Source organism: Pelobates fuscus, chromosome 1, assembly GCF_036172605.1.
Source record: "Pelobates fuscus isolate aPelFus1 chromosome 1, aPelFus1.pri, whole genome shotgun sequence".
NCBI lineage: Eukaryota > Metazoa > Chordata > Amphibia > Anura > Pelobatidae > Pelobates > Pelobates fuscus.
The window spans coordinates 49,487,590-49,508,752 of NC_086317.1; the positions used below are offsets into that span (position 1 = coordinate 49,487,590).

The 21,163-nt window shown below is 43.1% G+C and overlaps 1 protein-coding gene across 9 annotated transcripts in view; it reads right to left on the bottom strand.

Annotated features, from left to right (window-relative positions):
* Window positions 1-11,406, bottom strand: part of USP25 (ubiquitin specific peptidase 25) — a 96,495-nt gene extending 85,089 nt beyond the window's left edge. For 3 of the 9 annotated variants that reach the window (XM_063448463.1, XM_063448436.1, XM_063448427.1), the window contains exon 1: window positions 11,083-11,406. Coding sequence is in view for 8 of the 9 variants with exons in the window: in XM_063448436.1 (XP_063304506.1) it covers window positions 11,083-11,124 (42 nt within the window). In the remaining variant the exon portion in view is untranslated. The remainder of the gene's footprint in view (window positions 1-11,082) is intronic. The other 6 variants (XM_063448454.1, XM_063448444.1, XM_063448481.1 and 3 more) reach the window with 3 other exon arrangements.
* Window positions 11,407-21,163: the final 9,757 nt, after the last annotated feature.

The window sequence follows — 21,163 nt, forward strand, 5'->3', positions numbered from 1 at the left end:
GAGGTCCAATCAAAGGGTTCCCTGCAAGGGAGAAGCAGAGAGCGTCTGTCGCCAGTGCGCAGTAAGCACTGGCAACAGATGTAGAATATGCACGTAATTGACATTTGGCAGCTGGGAACAGAATTCTGGGCTGCCTGCATCACGTGTGCCAGGTGTGTAGCTAGCCACTGGCACAGAATTGCCAATAACTCTGGATGTGCAGTGTTTCAACCTGAAACACTGCACATTCAGAATCCTACCACCATGACCAACTTTAAAAAAGGAGAAGTGATCATGGCGGTTTGAGTAATCCTTTAAAAATGATATGTACAGAGGAGTGGAATGGAGGGCTGTAATATTAGCTTTAAATAAATATCGGATCCTGTAGGATACAGAAAGCCAATGTAAGGGTTTTCGAGGAATAGCAGTGGGGTCATAGTAGAGAGTCAGGAATAGAAGTCTGCATTCATTACAAATTGAAGTGGGGCAATACAGGTGTTTAGGAGTGTGTAACAACAGCCAAACTGATAAGGGCATAAAGAAGTGTCTTAGTTAGATATGGACAAATATGAGCAATTTTTACATGATTTGGAGACAGACCGGATGTGGGGAGATGAGGTGAGATTAATCAAGAGTAATTAAGGCAAGATGCCTTAATGTAATGCCTGTGCCCATGACCTACAGAAAGTGAGTTGGAGGTGGAAGATGAGCTCAGTTTTAAAAAAAAAACATGAGAAGACATTTAGTTAGGGATGAAATATAAGTAATGAATGATGGGGTGGTGGGGGTTTGGGAGGGGAGTGGAGTGAAGTGGAGAGATCAGGCGAAAAGCAGGAAATCTGAGTGGTGCCAACATACAAATTGGTACCTGAATGCAAAAAGAGCAAATAGGGTTACAAAGGAAGACGATGCAAAAAGAACCATACATCAAGAAAAGTTGCTAGAAGGGCAAGAAACTGGTATTCTTTCACAATAACAAGACACTTAAGACATGGCAAACTGGGTATTTGGTGATATATCTTCTGCGGAATGACCACCCCCCTATGTTCACAAAACGCCTGGAGATTTTAATATTCCCATTTTACAGATGACGAGAATAAAAGTCTAAAAGAGACACCTGTCTCTGGGCATACCTAGCTTGTAAGCTCATTTGAGCAACACCTCCTTCTGTCATCAATATTATTCTGCCATTATTAGTGGTTAAATAACTATTGTATAATTGTAAAGTAGTGCAAAAAATATTGGTGCTAAATGAATAATACTTATAAAAGTAAAGCATCTGCAGTGACCAACTGCTTGCCAATAGTCTATAAGCAATTCTTTATGTGTGTTCATCCAGCACCTTTATAGTATATATCTCACACTCACATGACATGACTGGAATTTTATATGCATGCAACGCTGCTATAAAGATATAATTACATGTAGCCTAAATTTAGTCTAGAAAGTTGTGCCGTACAAGAAAACTTCAAAACACAAAGTGGCTTGTTTCAAAGAGGCAAATCCAGAAAAAAAAAAAAAAAAAAAGAAGAAAAACAAAATAAACAAAAAAAATTACTTTAAAAAAATGAATTAAAAAAATACAACAACATTTAGTAGAGATCAGGAAGATTCAGATGATAACTTTGCAAGCTAGTACACAGATTTACGATCATCATTTACCAAGCAACCTCTAAATTGATCAAGATGACTTTCAGTTTGGGATTCATCCCAATGAGCTCGAATGTCCTTACAAGTGATCGCAATAGCTCAAGAAACACAAAGAGAACATTTCCAAGTGATTTAGTGATCATTAAACTGGCACTCTAAGCACTACAACCAACTGCAGTTTCTATGGTGCAAGGGTTCCCCCAGCACCATCCCACAGTTAAAATTGAAACCATGTTAACGCTGTAGTGATATCTGGTAAGAGGGGGGCAAACCATAGGCACCCAGTAAGGGTCAAACCGTAGGGACAGCTCCAGGGGACTTCTGGCACAGAACCACTACAGTGCGCTGTAATGGTGCATAGAAAGCCCATTTAACTCTTGTTTCTCAACTCATCAGATGTCTGTCATTTCAAACATCCAATAATATAAACGATTGGATACAAGAAAAGGAGGTTTGCGCACACGATGGATAAATAGTATTTAGATCTGTAATGTATAAAAGACCATCATAGGGCAATATATATGCATAAAATAAAAGCGTAACTTGGAGCACTCACAATCTAGAGAGCCATGTAAGTCGGCTCTAAACTGTAGTAGCGTGTAGATAACTCCAGTGTGGATGCTGTAGTAGAGATGAAGGTCCCCCAGGAAAAAAAAAAAAATACATTTTCTTCTGGATAAAAATACAGGAAACAAAATAAAATGCAAAATTGCTCTTTATATAGAGATTAAAACTAGCACAAAAATAGCACAAAGCGTTTCGACCACTCTCTTGGTCTTCCTCAGGTGCAATAAAAATAGGTATTAGTGACAGGTTTATATACCTTGTACAAAGAATTACAAACAAAATACATGTGTACAATTAATACAATGCCCGCCCAATTTGGTGGACCGCTCAATTTGGTGGACATGCGATCCTTATCATATGGGTGTGTATAAGTCAACCTTTTTATCATGGCCGTGCGATCCGGGCATTCATGTGCGATCACGTGATTTCTGGTATTGAAACGGAATGTCACTTCCGGTTCACGTCATCTAAAGGGGAGGTGAAATCTTCCTCATATCGTCCTTTATTATTAAGGGAACAGTCGAAACATGTTGTGCCATTTTTAATCTTTAAATAAAGAGCAATTTTGAATTTTATTTTGGTTCCTGTATTTGGCTCTCTTGATTGTGAGTGCTCCAAGTTACATTTTTTTTTTTTTATATATTTTATGCATATATATTGCCCTATGATGGTCTTTTATACATTACAGATCTAAATACTATTTATCCATTGTGTGCACAAGCCTCCTTTTCTCGTATCCAAATTAAGTGGGTTTTTTTAGGTGACTTAACACTGGTTTGGTTTTAGACGCACTGGGATATACCAATCGTACATTTTAGCGCAACTTACCCATTCTTTTGTGTTTGACTAAATATATATTATACTTTGTAATAAGTCAAAATTAAAAATACAAAATATCTCATTATAAAAAGAGCAACTACACGGACGCAACCACGATCATTGATCGACTCGAAGGCCGCACCCCCACAGACAGATGTCCCCCTCTCCCCAACAATAGGACGACCACCACCGAAAGCATCTGGCCTAATGACCCTACGACCTTAACTATCTCTATTAACCGGCACATCCCGGAACTGGTACCTTGCTGGATGCATCGTAGCCACCCCAGGAACCCTGTAACACCAGCTAACCAAAGCTAACACGACCCGTAAGATCACACACGTAACCCCCCTGATTCAAGGTCCTCAAAAGAAAATGCTTTAAGAGATACCAAAACGCAATGCCGGAAATATATGCTACTGAAAATATGTTGTATCCTATTGTAACCCCCTGACTAACCAACCTCTTTTTTCTGTAAAAAACGTTCATTAACTTTTGTTCATGAAAATTGAAAAATGAAAAATAAAGAATCTTTAAAAAAAAAAAAAAAAAAAGAGCAACTAAAGATGCTGTCTCGGCCGGAATCCTCGCTGACCACAGTAGATGATATCATTTTCAATTTTTTTTTACAAAAATTAAAAACACAGTAACAGTTGTCAATATTAAAATCTTATTTATATTATCACAGAATGACACCGCATTTAAGAGTGCCCTGCAGTAGCCTCAGTCTGCTCCTATTACATGACATCGTAACTCCCTCCTGTTTTGCTAGCAACTTTTGCCATCAGGTTTACTTGTGACTCCTCAAGCATTTTTTAATTCTCAAGTTAAAGATTCAATTTCGAATCCAAAATATTTTTGTGTTTAAGGAGCTCTGCCAAGTTCTATGTGCATGGTCTGACCGGTCTAGAGATCCCATAACAACCACCTGTTAGCCAATACTTTACATGACAAGGAGTCACAGCAATGTCTTCCATGGCTGATGCCAAATGGCAAATAAATCTGTTGTTGGTTAACCTTTGGAAGGCTCATAGTTCCTTATCGTATATAGTTCAAAAGGACCATTCCCAAGTTGTTTGGATGGAGACCGATTATCAGCTCAAGGGATTTAGGTTTTTAATATAAAAAAAAAAAATATGAACATGTCCTAAAATCCATCTGCACACAAAATTAACAAGGAATGATATTTGAGATTTGTTTTCAGTACACCTCCAAATAGACAAATCCTGACGTGGGATCCCTGTTCAGCCATGACAGGTTTATCTTCACCAGTGTCCAGATTTTGGAGCACTCTGGAAAAGTCTTGTAGACCTCGAAGACTATTTGAGATGTGTGTCAGCCCAGACTGCCATTGTTGATAGCCAGCGTGCTCTCAGCTGGCTTTGCCCAACCATCATTCATATCGCACAATGTTGGGAAATTTGCATAAAACATTTGTGGAGGTAAACAAAAATGTAAGCAATGTGACGGAACTGAAGAAATGGGTACTTGCTGCCCTGCATAACACATACACACTACCTGTGCTGCCTTCTGTACTTTTACAAACGCTACATATCATTCACTGATCTGTCCCCTGTTCACCTCTCTTTTCCACACACTTCATTCTTAAGGTGCTAGATCATATTCCATCAAAAAGCTAGAATAAATGAATGTGGAGGAACCATGCCAACACGGATGCTACCTGTAAGTAAACAGAACTAATTCATTTGCATAGTTTGTCGTCGTACCATTTCAGTTCAGTTCAAAACTATTTGCGGTAAAAGGGACAGTCCACAAAATAGAACGCCTGTGCTATTTGCATAACTAGGGGTGCCAATTTATCTGTTCTTACAGTTTAAGGTTGTTAACATCAGCAAATTGCAAAAATCCCTGCAGCTATAAGCCAACACCCACTACTTGAAGAGATCACAAGATGAAAGTGCTATTCCCCTGCATGTTCAATTACTTGTATGGTATGTGTACTCACAGAGCACAACTTAGAACCACAGAACCTTTCTACCAAGCTCTCTCGTAATGCAGCCGAACAGCAATTTCCATTTGGGACTGTGATATGATTATCTCCTAGGAAGAGAATTTAGCCCATAGCCTTCTGAGAAAGAACTGTAATAATCCCCAGACAGAACACAGGGATCTATAAGTAATAGAGCAATGAGGTCTGTAACATATTAGCACAAAGTGTCTCAGAAAAAGGGAGCAAAAATACACCTCCCAAATAGGTCTATATATAAGGGGGGTGCCAATGACAGATAGAAGACATGACTTAAAATTAACAGAAGGCCTCTCCCTGCATTGATAGAGCAAAGCTAAGTCGATTATCATAAGTTGTAGTAAGATATAGTAGGACTGCAAACTGGCAATGAAATTATTATGATCTAGGGGCACTTCTGATGAGCCCTATGCTTGGTAAGCCACTTAGTAGATGTCTGTGTATACCAACAGTTGCCAACCCTGTTACGGCATACAAACGGTCCAGGTTTTTTAAGAATCCCTACAAGCACAGCATTGGAAATACCTAAATTTAGGATGCATTACATAACTGGTACTTTGCTGCTTTCATAACATAAGCTCCGAAAGAATGTGCTTCTAGTGTCTGAGTGACAGTCACTAGAGGCATTTAAATCCTACAATGTAAACATAGCTTTACAGCATAACAGCAACGTTTTCACTTGCGGGGTTAAAACAGAGGGAAACATGGCACCCAAACCACTTCACTGAGTTACCTTTCATTAAAGGAACATTATAGGCACCCAGACCGCTTCAGCTCATGGAAGTGGTCTAGGTACAGCTCCCATATCATCCTTAAGTACTAAGACAACATCTAAAACTTCCCACAGTTTACCGGACTCCAGGTCGCCGGACATCCTCACGCTCTGCAGCGCTCACCACGCATTAGCTCCCCCCCCATCGGATGAGGCCGAAGAAGGCGGCGCGCCGATGGACATCAAGCGAGTAAATAAAATATTTGTTTTAACCCTTTATGTGCTGAAAAGGAGGCGGCTGGGGTGGCAGAGGGCACTATAGTGCTAGGAATACAACTTTGTATTCCTAACACTATCGAATCCGTTCAGTGAACACTGAGCGGAGAAACGCCTGGGTTGCCAAGGTTAGCCCTGGCAGTGTTAAAGTATCCATGCATTATGAATTCCACATGTTCATATAGAAAAGGAAATAGAACAGTCTTGTTAAGGAAGGACTCTCCATGCTCAGCTTTAATGTTTATCTGTCAACTGTTGGATACTTAGAAAGCCTGGGAATACGTTTTCCCTTCTCGTGTTCCTACATACATCTCAGAATTAATATATTTTACTTTAACTTCCTGCAGGAAGCATACAAGAGCATATCATCTGCTGCGAATTTCCACAGGTCAAACTCTCTTGGGTCAGCTGAGAGTAACTTTGATTAAAGAAACTTTGTCGTGGGAGCGTGGCCTAACATTATTTGAAGTAGCCATTTGTTTTACTTCTAATCTATATTTTATATTATTCTAATGGCTAAAGATAACTTGAGACCGTTTTGTTGAATAAAGGAACATTATCTATAATAACCACTCCAGTTCACAATAGCACAAGGGCACGATGACTCTTTAGGGGTTGTCCCCCAGATTTCCGCTGCAAACACAGGCTAAATTTGGCGTAGGATTTACAGCTTACTATAGCCAAGATCCAATGCAGGTCATATTTGCATGGATAACATGGTAAAAACTCTATTCGTGCACAGATGGGAACAAGGCTTAAACAACCTGAGAACAGATTCTTTCAAATAAAAAAAAAAAACTATACTTGTGATGGTATCAAGTCCAAAATTGCCTAGTCAAGAGCTACAATATAGTTTATGCAAGAAAAATTTTAGCAACTACTTATGCGATACATTGTTTGAGGTCCTACTTACCGATAAAACCTGTCCAGTCTCAAACATGCACACCCACACCTGAAGCCAAATGTACCACGTACCCCAACAATGTCTTCATAACTATCAATCACGTATTGTTTGGGATAGAATAATCGATTGCTAAACATTAACATGATGATACATTCTTGACAACCTCCCCCCCCCCAACAAAACACACACACACTCTCTCTCTCTCTCTATGCTATTTACATGGCTGCAGAAAAAAGAAAAAAAAATACATGCCACGTAAAATTTATGGATTATATACACTATACAAATTGAACTAAAAAAGCAAAGAGAGATAGAAAACATAATGCATTTCTCTCGAGGCACCATTTTTTATTTTATAGGAAATTTGGCAAGAACGTGGCCTAGATTTCCTGTTGTACATATTAGAATACCACAAATCGCATTCCACTGGCAAATAAGCATATGGAAAGTAACCTCACTTCCTGCAAGCCTTACGCTAGTAACCCTGGAGAACACATGCCTGACGACCACAGGTGTCAAATCTTGGTGATTTTTAGTGCATTTTTCTGACAAACAAGACCTGCAAAGGGAAACTAACCTTTGGGGGCTGAAAAATACCCAGGCGCCAGGACAAAATTCCTAGTTGCCATGGTGACCTGGAGCCTGGGGTTTGTTTAGCCCTGTAATACACACATGAAGTGGACATGCATAAATTTACACATAGAGGAAACTGACATATAAACATAGTTTTGGGGCAAAACAGAGGACTAAATCACTCCTGCGCAGTTAATGAATACCTTGTATAAGAACTACATTGTATCACCATTGCTCAAGCTACCCAAATTATCCCCTCATTAAGGTCAAAATCCAACAACAGGATCTGTCACCAAACACCCATGTGGTGCTGTGGATACCATCTGCACTAAACCAACCCTCCTACATATGTTACAATTTGGAATTTTGAAGGGGCACAAATATAAGCTAGTGTAAATAAATGTAATTGACTCAATTTGCTATATAGATTTTTTTCAGTGTTTGTCAATTGCCTAAAATATTACTTACTGTATTTTAGACATCCTGAATTAAATTTGTCCGTGTATAGGCAAATATTGGGCGGCAGGAGGAAAGCTGAGCCTTTCTTGCCGCATCTAACACCAGCCGAGGTCAGTGTGAGGTTGGGAGGGAGCCAGGGCACTCCAGACACCATAACCACTACAGGAAGCGGTCATAGTTTTAGTTCTGGTAGTGTTCTTGATCACTTCAGTACAACAAACTTGTATACCTAACTATATAGTGTGCCTCTCCCTAGCTGTAAATATGATTTGACCTCAATGCTTTCCTATGGGGGTTCAGTGACTTTTGAGGGCGTTTTACTCAGTCTGTGCCATGCAAACTGTCAGTATGTCAGCCGATAGAGGAGTTAACCCTGCCATGTAAACATTGCAGTTTCTCAAAAACTTCAAATATTGCACATTGCAGGGTTAAGGAGACAGGGACACTTCACCCAGACCACTTCATCTCGAAGTCTGGGTGTCTATAGTATTCCTTTTTATAAGGGAGCGTACATCACAAATAAACACAGAAATATTAGACACACAGTAAGAATTACACACTACATTTTTAAATATGACAAGTCTACCCAATTTCACTATATATCATTTAGTAGCTCAAGCAGTTTTGGCATTTTTGGTTAGTACTGTGATTTTCCAGGCCGATATAAAATATGCCCTGCTACATCTTTTACTGAACAGCTACTATGGCCGACAGGTCACCTAGAAAGCCTTGTGCTAACCTGGACAAAAATAATAAACAAAGGGTCTGCAGCCATAAACATCCTTATAAAGCAGAATAGAGTGCATCATCTCTGGGCGTCAATACCACTACTTTCAGTACTACTTTCATTTATCCTGCCTTTTTCTCCCGCACATATAAATTTGGGATCAGCACATGTGACAGCTGCCCCCCCTTCCCCCCCCCCCCCCCCCCCCCTCAGTTCAAGGATAAGGCCTCAAGGCCTGGAGCTCCAGTACAAAGAGCAGCCAGCAGAAGTGTCACAGCTGGAGGCTGAGCTTTTTTTTCTCTCTCAGAGGAGGATAAAACCATACAAAACTTCACAAGATTCTATGCATAAGGTGTTTTATAAAATGATCACTGTGGGTAATGGAAGGTTAGTCAAGCAGAGAGAATACAGCACTGACATTTACTAAAACTCCCAGGATTCTCAGCCACAAAGTGACGGGAGAGGAAAAGTCATTTGGATTGGATTAACGAAGTCAAGGGTTCAGATGAGAACTTCGCAATAAATCACAGAAAGCTAATGGACTTACCAGGAATTTGGGCAATATTAAAGCCACAAGATCCCCATCTGCTGCAGAATTACAACTCACAGCCTAAAAACTGGCTGAGCACCCTGTGAGTTGCAGTTTTAAGACAGCTGAGGGAGGTTCTAGCCTGTCTTGCATGCATGAGGAATGCCTGTACAATAAGAGGAAGCATTACAGCAGCTGGTTGTCATTACCTATGGGTGGAACAAGCAGCTACATGCAAAACTAGCATAGTGGGTGCTCCAGCCAGGGAGTTGCACATAGTAAATAGGATGTTAAAGGGGTGGAGGACAAAGGGCTGAACTAAATAACATGCAGGGAGGTTTGCATAATAACGAAATACATTAGCTACAAGTGTAATATTTGCGAGTTTAGTGGTTATTTGTGCTAAACACAGATTATTTAGAAGGAACAAAATGGAAAATTGTGTGTAGCATGTACTGGGTATGCACTGGCATGTCAGTGGGTACACCATGCACAGATTGGAGGGTACACACAGTGAGATGTCAGTGGGTGCACCGTGCACAGATTGGAGGGTACACACAGTGAGATGTCAGTGGGTGCACCATGCACAGATTGGAGGGTACACACAGTGAGATGTCAGTGGGTGCACCATGCACAGATTGGAGGGTACACACAGTGAGATGTCAGTGGGTGCACCATGCACAGATTGGAGGGTACACACAGTGAGATGTCAGTGGGTGCACCATGCACAGATTGGAGGGTACACACAGTGAGATGTCAGTGGGTGCACCTTGCACAGATTGGAGGGTACACACAGTGAGATGTCAGTGGGTGCACCATGCACAGATTGAAGGGTACACACAGTGAGATGTCAGTGGGTGCACCATGCACAGATTGGAGGGTACACACAGTGAGATGTCAGTGGGTGCACCATGCACAGATTGGAGGGTACACACAGTGAGATGTCAGGGGGTACACCATGCAGATTATAGGATACACACAGTGAGATGTCAGGGGGTACACCATGCACACATTATAGGGTACACACAGTGAGATGTCAGGGGGTACACCATGCACACATTATAGGGTACACACAGTGAGATGTCAGGGGGTACACCATGCACACATTATAGGGTACACACAGTGAGATGTCAGGGGGTACACCATGCACACATTATAGGGTACACACAGTGAGATGTCAGGGGGTACACCATGCACACATTATAGGGTACACACAGTGAGATGTCAGGGGGTACACCATGCACACATTATAGGGTACACACAGTGAGATGTCAGGGGGTACACCATGCACACATTATAGGGTACACACAGTGAGATGTCAGGGGGTACACCATGCACACATTATAGGGTACACACAGTGAGATGTCAGGGGGTACACCATGCACACATTATAGGGTACACACAGTGAGATGTCAGGGGGTACACCATGCACACATTATAGGGTACACACAGTGAGATGTCAGGGGGTACACCATGCACACATTATAGGGTACACACAGTGAGATGTCAGGGGGTACACCATGCACACATTATAGGGTACACACAGTGAGATGTCAGGGGGTACACCATGCACACATTATAGGGTACACACAGTGAGATGTCAGGAGGTACATCATGCACACATTATAGGGTACATACAGTGAGAGGTCAGGGGGTACACCATGCAGATTATAGGGTACATATAGTGAGAGGTCAGGGGGTACACCATGCACAAATTATAATTATGCTGTGAGATGGCTGAGGAGTGGGTCTATTAGAAGATAATTTGAGGAGCCCTTTGATCTGCCTGCCAGGCCCTGGGTGTTGTGGTTGCCCATACAGGGCCTGGGTGTAGTGGTTGTGGTCCCAGGAGAGAAGCACATGGCACTATGCCCATAGGGTGGTGCTGGGCACCTCTTACCTTCTGCGAGTTTTGCTGCAGGACATTTTGCTCCACGGTCATGGCCCAGCACCTCCCCTCCTCCTCCTGCTGCTTCTGCGGCTAAGATCCCGAGTTCGGGGCAGGGACGGCAAGGAGAGCTGGTATCAGGGCAACTCGGGGGGTCATTAGCCATCAACTACAGGATATCCAGAGCCCGGAATGGCAGCCTCTCCCTGTGCTGGCACTGCTACCTAACACCGACCGTCCGTCTCTCTCTCACTCTCTCTCTCCAGCACAGAGACCGCACTTCACCACTCCCACCCTCACATGCACTCTCACAAGGGGAACAGCCTCACATGCACTCTTACAGCCTCACATGCACTCTTACAGCCACAGGAGAAACAGCCTCACATGCACGCTCACAGGGGGAACAGACTCACATGCACTCTCACAGCCTCACATGCACTCTCACAGCAGGAACAGACTCACATGCACTCTCACAGGGGGAATAGCCTCACATGCACTCTCACAGGTGGAACAGCCTCACATGCACTCTCACAGGGGGAACAGCCTCACATGCACTCTCACAGCCTCACATGCACTCTCACAGCAACAGGAGGAACAGCCTCACATGCACTCTCACAGGGGGAATAGCCTCACATGCACTCTCACAGGGGGAACAGCCTCACATGCACTCTCACAGGGGGAACAGCCTCACATGCACTCTCACAGGGGGGACAGCCTCACATGCACTCTCACAGCCACATGGAGAACAGCCTCACATGCACTCTCACAGCCACAGGGGGAACAGCCACGCATGCACTCTCACAGAGGGAACAGCCTCACATGCACTCTCACAGCCACAGGGAGAACAGCCTCACATGCACTCTCACAGCCACAGGGAGAACAGCCTCACATGCACTCTCACAGGGGGAACTACCTCACATGCACTCTCACAGGGGGAACTACCTCACATGCACTCTCACAGGGGGAACAGCCTCACATGCACTCTCACAGGGGGAACAGCCTCACAGCCACTGGGGGGCAGGTTTTTAGACCACTCCCCCATCACACGCACTCTCGCAGTCTCGACTTAGAGTGATTGCTCCCACCCTGGCATGCACTTTGACAGCCACAGGGAGCAGGCTCAGAGACAGCTCCTAGTCTCACAGTCACTAGTGGGCAGGTTCTCAGACCATTTCACATCACATACACTCTCACAGTCACTGAGACTGCTCCCACCCTCACAGTCACTGGGGTAAGGCTCTGAGAAAGTTCCTAGCTTCACATGAACCCTCACAGTCACTGGGGGCAGGCTGAGAGACACAGTTATGGAGAGGGGGCGGGGCAGGCTGAGAGACAGCTTCCACCATCACATACACTCTCGCAGGCACTGAGACTGCTCCCACCCTCACAGTCACTGGGGTAAGGCTCGGAGACAGCTCCTAGCTTCACATGCACCCTCACAGTCACTGGGGGCAGGTTCTCAGACCACTTCACATCACATACACGTTTACAGGCACTGAGACTGCCCCCCCCCTCACATGCACTCTCACAGTTATGGGGGGGGCAGGCTGAGAGACAGCTTCCACCATCACATGCACTCTCACAGTCACTGGGGGCAGTTTTTCAGACCACTCCCACTATCACAAGCACTCTCACAGCCATTGTGGGCAGTCTCTGATGATGCTACTTCCCTTCTCACATGCACTCTCACAGCAGTAGGAGGAAGGGTTTGATGCCATTGGGAGGCTGGGTCTGGTATAATTTCCACCCCTTACATGTGCACACACTGGAGTCTATACACTAAACAGGATTTGCTGTTGTAAATTTAGCTGATTTCATTTGGCTCATTTCTGCAATTTGTTACAAACTTTCCTCTGTGTTCACTGACAACAAACTGTTAAGAGAATTGAGCTGAGTGGATCTAAATTATTTTAATTATGATTATTATTTATAAAGTTATAATTTATAAACTTCAAACATATTCTGCAGTGCTGTACAAATTGGAAAATGCAATACAATATAGACAGACCAATAAAAAAGGTATTAGAGGACCCAGTCGGTCCCTGAACAGTTCTAGTTACGAAACGTCTTTTTTTTTTTTTTTTTTTTTTACAAAGTACTTAGCTAGATAGCCTGTGAGCTTGCAATCTAATTTAAAATGAGATTAGTTTGAAAATAACTGTGACAGTGACCAGGAGATCCAACCAAGCTGGTTACTGCTGCTGAAGGATGTCCTGGGCATGGGGCTAACTGTGTCTTGAGCGGGTTGTAATGCGGGGGTCTATTCACTAAGACGCCAAACAGCAACTGAATGACATTTGGTTGTCACAATTCAGCGTTTTTTAACCAATTTGCTCATTCCCAAAATCAGTCATTACAACCACGTTGGCACTTCCATCCCACTGGTGAAATCAATCAAATCTCCGTATAAAATGACCCATTCCACTGTTGTCCAGCTGTTCCAATTCTCCTGATACAGGCAATATATGTTAGTGAGCACTAACATGATAAAACAGATCACAACAACTGCCAGAGTTAGATATTCACAGGGTGGATTTACAAATCCCTGGCCTGATGTTAAAGTGGACCCCAGGCTGTGCAGGATTTGGGAAGTTTGCAGAAGGTCCTGCTCAAAGCAGTTTCAGAGGAGGATGATACAATATAACAACAATTATCCCTAGATCTCTATCTGTAACTTGATCTGTATTGTACACACTACAAAGCACTTCTCTTCAGTGCTCTCAACCCTTGGTCCCACTGTCAAGAGGGGGAGGGTCACCCACTCAAGGGCTTGGGAGCAGCAAGCACAGTGGCAGTTTTGCAATCTTACTGACATGCTTCTGCGATCACTTGGCACAGACTGAAAACAAGCTGTGGTGGGTGATCTCCCTTCTAATGCAATATTTAGGCGTTCCACTTGGCACGCAGAAAGAGTACAAATTACTTTAACTTAAAGGACAGTCCAATAACTCTAAATTACCCGTCAGCTGGCATTAGCTTGTGCGACTACTTTTAAACCTCAGCACTGAGATGCATTTGACAATTCTAGGGACCCAATTGGCTTAGTTTAGTTAGTATTTGGTTATTAGTGAATACAGTGTACCACAGAGAATTGAACCAAACAAGTGCAACATTTATGAATAAACCCCTGTATGGTGACAGAATGTAGTGGCACTCTGCTGTCTGTTTCAGGACATTTGGGCTCTGATTAAATGAATCTTGGGTTTCTGGGTGCATCCTGCTGCATTCTTTCTAGTCTTTAGTCATTAAAAAATAAATTGAAACAAAGCCTATAGAGGTAACTTTGGCACCCATACTAGTGTGACGAATATCATGTTAATGATAAGATATATAAACATATAGTTTTATAACGCTTGAATGAAAATGTGTAATCCAACTGATATAGTGGATAAGCTTACTGTCTGGTAATGGAAAGGTTAATAGGCAAAAGTGTATTCGTAGCAGTATAATTATTTTGTGACAAAACATTTACTGTTTGTTAGACATGTGCAATTCGTTACGGTCTGAATGTAAATTCGGACGATTTTCGGCAATTCGGACATGTGGATGCTTTTAAATGTCCGAATTGCCGAAGTGCCAAACCGAATTGCTGAAGTGCCAAATTTCGGAAGTGCCGAACCGAATTGCCGAAGTGCCAAATTTCGGAAGTGCCAAAGTGCTTTGGATTTCTGAAAAGTGGCAAAACAGGAGAGGGAGGGAAAATTAAGGGATTGATGACAGGAATCTAACCCTAACCCTTACCCCAACCTTCCTTTAACCCTACCCCTTACCCTAACCTTCACCTAACCCTAGGGGTAGGGTTAAGGAATTGCCAAATTTTGGGAGTGCCGAACCGAACCACATTTTTTGCCCATACACATCCCTACTGTTTGTAACTAAGGTTTTTAAGGACAGCAGGTGTGTGAGGAGTTGTCAGTCATATTTGTATGAAATTAGCGTAATCAGATGACTAGCAGCATTCAAGCTTGCTGATTTGTAACTGTTGGGGCTTGGTCCCCTTACCCCTCGCTCCTTCCTTCCCTCCTCTCTACATTTATACCTTCTATTGCTGTACTAACTGAGGCTGTGTTGAGCGTTGATACTGACTTTTGGCTGTGGTTTAGACATTTTTTTTGTGTCCTCCTTGGCAGACCTAGGTACGCTCATTCACCCTCTAGTGGTATACTTAGTATTCTCCCTTTTAACTGTCTTTCACTACCCAGTTTTTCTGTTATCCTTAGAATCATTAAAGGTCGGGTATCCCCTTTCATTCCTTGTCAGTCGCCTTGGACACCTTGGGCTTTCTTTTTTGTATATTTTACTGTGGGTTATTCCCCATTTATTGTGAGAGTGATAGTGGGCACTTAGGGGGCTGGTGGGTTAGCTCTCACACACCTGTTCTCGGACTGCTGGATTGGCTCCTATATATATTTATTTTTTTGTATTTTAAGTTGATCTATGATTTCTGCAAAGTTGTAAATTTCCGTATCAGAAGAATTGATAAATATGAAGTCTTAGACATTCCAAGTAGTTCCGGGAGACTCCCTCATTTTGCATGCGGCTCCCTGACACCCTCAGCCAGCCCTTTAAGAGCTGACCATAGTATCAGCCCGCAGGGAAAAAGTGATGACAGCCTGTCACCTTCTCCCTTCTTCACAGAGAACCGCACAGGAGGACTGGAGGGAGGAGGCAACAGCTGTACAGGCAGCATGGGGGCAGAAGAGAGGCTGGTGTGAGCTGCTACTGCATGCTCACTCCCATCAGCCTCAGCCAGGACAAGAGCATCAAGTAAGCCACACTCCACGATACCAAGGTTAAGTTAACAGGAGTGTATCTGAGTGTTTGTGTCAGTGTGTGTATCTGTATGTCATTCTGTGTATTTGTGTCAGTGTGTGTATCTGCATGCCAGTGTGTGTAATTGCATGTCAGTGTGTGCATCTGAGTGTTCGTGTCAGTGTGTGTGTATCTGTATGTCAGTGTGTGTATCTGAGTGTTTGTGTCAGTGTGTGCGTCAATGTGTGTATCTCTGTGTCAGTGTGTATGTGTCAATGTGTGTATCTGACTGTATGTGCCAGTGTGTGTGTATCTGTATTTCAGTGTCTGTATTTGTATGTCAGTGTGTGTATCTGTATGTCAGTTTGTGTATCTGAGTGTTTGTGTCAGTGTGTGTATATCTGAGTGTTTGTGTCAGTGTGTGTGTGTGTATCTGTATGTTGGTGTGTGTATCTGAGTGTGTGTGTTTGTATCTCTGTGTCAGTGTGTGTCTCTGTATGTATGTGTTTGTCAGTGTGTGTGTGTGTATCTGTCAGTGTGTGTATCTGAGTCTTTGTGTCAGTGTGTGTGTGTCTGTATGTCAGTGTATGGATCTGAGTGTTTGTGTCAGTGTGTGTGTATCTGTATGTCAGTGTAAGTATCTGAATTTGTGTCAGTGTGTGTATCTGAGTATTTGCATCAGTGTGTGTGTATCTGTATGTCAGTGTGTGTATCTGAGTGTGTGTGTGTGCGCGTGCCAGTGTGTGGATCTCAGTGTATGTGCCAGTGTGTATCTGTGTGCCAGTGTGTCAGTGTGTTTGTATCTGAATGTATGTGTCAGTGTGTATCTTAGTGTGTGTTTTAATGTGTGGATCTGTGTATCAGTGTGTATGTGCCAGTGCATGTATCTCTGTATCATGGTCTTCTTACATGTTTGTTGGTGTGTGTGTCTGTGTGGGGGGAGGGTGTGCGCTTGCGTGGGGGTTGATAACGCCAAAGCTGATGAAGCCACCTCCCTGAAATTTATTTGGGTAAATTAGGATGTCTGAAGTCTGGAGATCTACCATGGCTCCTAGAAAAGAGGGACAAATGGGGATTTGGGACCGAAATAGAGACTGGCCTCACTAATAGGGACATTTTGGAGAGTGTGCGGCTTATTTACATATACTATTTGGGATTACAATTTAGAGAAATATTTCCATTGTGATTCTAGTGTAATGTTTCTCTGGTAAAGTAACCTTACAGAGCTGTGCCACTATAGACTATTAAAATACAATTATGGGTGTGAAAACTTTGAAGGAATGTGCAGTTTCATTTTGACTAACAATTCTCATGTGGTTGAAAGGAGAATTAAAGAACTTCAGGAGCTAACTTATAATATTAAGCAGGATGTGTCAAAGGGAATATGGGACTGGCTCTTTTCATGGTTACCCGATATACAATTTTTAAGAGCACTTACAGGGAGTATTATGGTACTCGACACTATAGAAATTGCAACATGCTATTCCATACAGTGTATCCCTGGTTTATGCAATCTGTTTTGTAGGCAGGCTGGATCTTTAAATGACTCTCTGCAGGTCAGGAGTGCTATTCTTGAATCCCAAGGATTCGGGAAATGTAAAGGTTAATCAGAAACCTTTTAAGGCCCACTGTTATATGGGTGTATTGTGAATGAACATGTAATGTAAGAGATCAATCATTGATCAAAAGTAGGGATTGTGGCGAATTTCATTGCATTATTGGATTATTGGATTGGCTGAGATCATCAAGATTGATTATCTCGGCTATGGAGGCGGGGCCAGCTGTGGTGAGGCCGGCATGGTGCGGGATAAAAGGTGAGTAAAAACACCTTTGAAATGCAGAGGGACAGACATGAAGACATACCGGGCCCGAGGTGCTGAATCCGGATCCAGGGAGCAGGCGGGCGGGAGCGCCAGCCTGTGCGACCTACAGGGCTGCAGCCGCATGGAAGGCCCCAGCAGAGGCCTGACCGCGGGGGGTGGGGGGGAAACACATACACCAACACCAGTGGCCAAACCAGGCTGGAGGGGATCCAGTTGCTCCTGGAGGTGCCTGCCATCATCCAGGGCAGCAGCAGCTCTGAGGGCAGCAGGATTGAATCCACATCCATCATCAAGCAGGTAAAATCAACAAGCCCAGGACAAACAGGAGCAACAGAGTCAGGGTAAGTTGTTTGCTGGCCCGTCTTCCAAGAAGCACTGAGGTAAGATGATCCCTAAACCACTCCAAACACATAACCACTCCCATATACACATACATCCAATCACAAGCATCTATCCCCACACTCATACATGTGCCCTTGTCCGCTTAGCTGCGCTATCTCCCCAGGGCCTAGACACCTAAAAAATAAATATACACCTACTTTAAATCCTCATAGGTTGTACGTTTGTTTGAGCAGGGCCTTCTTCACTTCAAAATATTCCCTTTTTATAATTGTAAAGCACTGCGGAATATGTTGGGACTATATAAGTAATAAGAATATGTTGGCGCTATATAAAGAATAATAATAATAATAAAGTGGCACTAGCTAAGAACAGCAGTCACCTAACCAGTCTTACACTAGGATCAATGAAACAATTAAAATGTCACCTATCTTCTGCTCAAAGTTGGTATAAGTGGCATTGGCAGTGCACAGGCAGGCACAGCAGTAACCTAAACCTAACCAGTCTCACACTAGGATCAATGGCCCATCTCCCACGCCCACACAGGCACAGGAAGAATAAATCAAGGCAATCCCTGTCTGCTGGCCTGTGTTCCTCAATAGCTGATTTTAAAGTGTCTAGGAGAATCCTTCCTAAAAAAATTTAATTGGCTATTACACCTTTTGATTGTGCAGTATATACAGCCCACAAACTAAGCTGCTTTTTTGCATTCCCTTCCACCCTCCCCCCCCACCCCAAAAAAAAAAAATCAGCTTCTTTTCCATTCTTTCCACTATTCTTTTTTGCACCAGGAATGGAACTCTGAAGCACGACTTAATCAAACACACTCCTTCATTGAGTCATTTGCTTGGTTATATGTTTGGGAGAATATACAAGTCCAGCGTTTGTCATAATTCCTAGCTAGGCCCCAGTAATAGGAGGTGATCTTGCAAATGGACCTCACTCACCAGTTGTGTGGTGTGGTTAGGGGTTAATACCTGTGTGAAAGCTGTGGAATGCTGATATCGCCTTATCTCCATTTGATGGATTATATGGTAATAGTATTCCAGTGGACCAGAGGTTTTCAAAGTTAAAATGTCAAGTGCATTTCTCATCCCATACATTGTCATGGTGAGTACACCCAAGCACATAAACCAAGGGAAAACAGTAGTAGAAAGAAAAAAAATGATAATATCCTATAGACTGTAAGCTCGTTTGGGCAGGGTCCTCTTCAACCTATCGTTCTGGGAAGTTTTCTTGTAATTGTCCTATTTATAGTTAAATCCCCCCTCTCATAATATTGTAAAGCGCTACGGAATCTGTTGGCGCTATATAAATGGCAATAATAATAATATAGCAACTAATTTAGGGTTGCTAGGATGGCTGGGCCTAGTGTATAGAGGCTGGAGAGATGGTCAGCAAGTAGAAAGAGAATAAACTAGCAGAAACCAGAGTCCATGGACACAAAGAATCAATAAACAGTCCGAGGTCAAGAATTTACAGTAGTTAGTATAATCTATAAACAGATTTGAGTCAGAGACCAGAATGACCAAATAATCAAAGTAAATGCACTCTCAGGTGTCAAACACCATGACAGGACACTGAAGAGACCAAGGCCAGATCTTGGGTAACTACTGCAAGTCCTACTGGACGGAGTCATTGCAATGTTGTCTCAAAAATTACACAACACACTGCGGATCCCAAACATTTTGCATCAGAAAGGACGCCAGAATGAGTGTGTCGCAATGTCATTGTGTGTCCTATGGCAGTTCCCAGACAGGACAGAAGCTGTGACACAAATAAAATATAAATAAAAGCTTGTAAATAATCCCGACTAAAGTATCCACAGGGCCATTCACAGGAGTATCCAATCCGCCTGTCCTAAGTGATGTTTTCATTCCATGTATTTTGTGGCTAAGGGGCCCTCAAGATCTGAACCGAGCTACTACTCTTAGGAATAGCTGGGATAACTTATAACTTGGCCTTGAAACTGAAAAACAACAATTAAAATGACCCTGTCACTTTTATTTTATTTTATTTTAGGCTTCCTTTCCTTATTTAACCCTCATCTTTATACCAAAAAGTACTATTTATTTTATGCATGCATTTAATGTTTTTTTTTTCATTAGGGAGCAATCACAGGCGTCCTGATGCAGTTTAATCAGAATACTTAGCAAGGCAGGTGGGCAAACTCGTTTTCCTGGCACTATAGCTTCCCCTTCTGTCACTTCCATGGGTCCAGCGCCGATGTGCCTTGGCGCTAGCTCAGCCCCACCCACGTTCCTCCCCTGCCGATGTCAGCCGGTGACGCTGGAAGTCCTCATGCATAGCGTGAGGACGAACACGTCATTTAGGGGACCATAAGTCGCCTATCCAACCAAAAAGCCCTCTAGTGGCTGTCTCATAGACAACCACTAGAGGAGGAGTTAACCCTAGCAGGTAATTATTGCAGTTTATAAAAACTATAAGGCCGTGTATCAATGAGCTTGTGTGTGTCAGTGAGATTGTCTGTCTGTGTCTGCATGTGAGTATGCTTACTGTATAGTTAAATGTTTTAAAGCTAAAGTGCTTTAGGTGTTTGAAGCGCTCCTTTAATGATTCTAGCCCCCAATTCCTTGTTACTTCCTTTATTTATATTTCTTCTCTTTTTTTGCTTGTGTTAAATCTCAATAGCTGTGTGCAGCCATTTTGTTCTCCTCTGTCCGCAATGGCTGCTGTATGCCATTCTGTTTGATTGCTTTTACTGATGGCTTGTGAGTCAATGTGATTGCTAACTGAAATGGAACCTAGCATACGCTCTGCCTATTGTCAGGTTTTGCCAACTTGGCTGCGATATGTAATGCATTTCATGAAAACTAGAGCGCTCAGATTGAAAAAAATAACAGATTCAGAAATTGGCGCACAATGTAGAAGCAGATGAGACAAAGTTTATTTTTGTTGACAGAGCTGCTTTAACCCCCTAGTGACCGGTGATGTACCTGGTACGTCCGGCAAAAAATGGTTGTTAAAGACCGCGGATGTACCTGGTACGTCATTTAGTAGATCGGGACTTACCTGATCCCTGGCGATAACCGGCCGGGAGTCGCGATCCTGGGGTCTGCATGGGAGCTTCCGGGCCATGTGATCGTGGGGTCCTCGCAATCACATGGCCGGAATAGCCGGCTTGTGCAGTGCCTGCAGGGGGCCTGACTGAGCTCTCA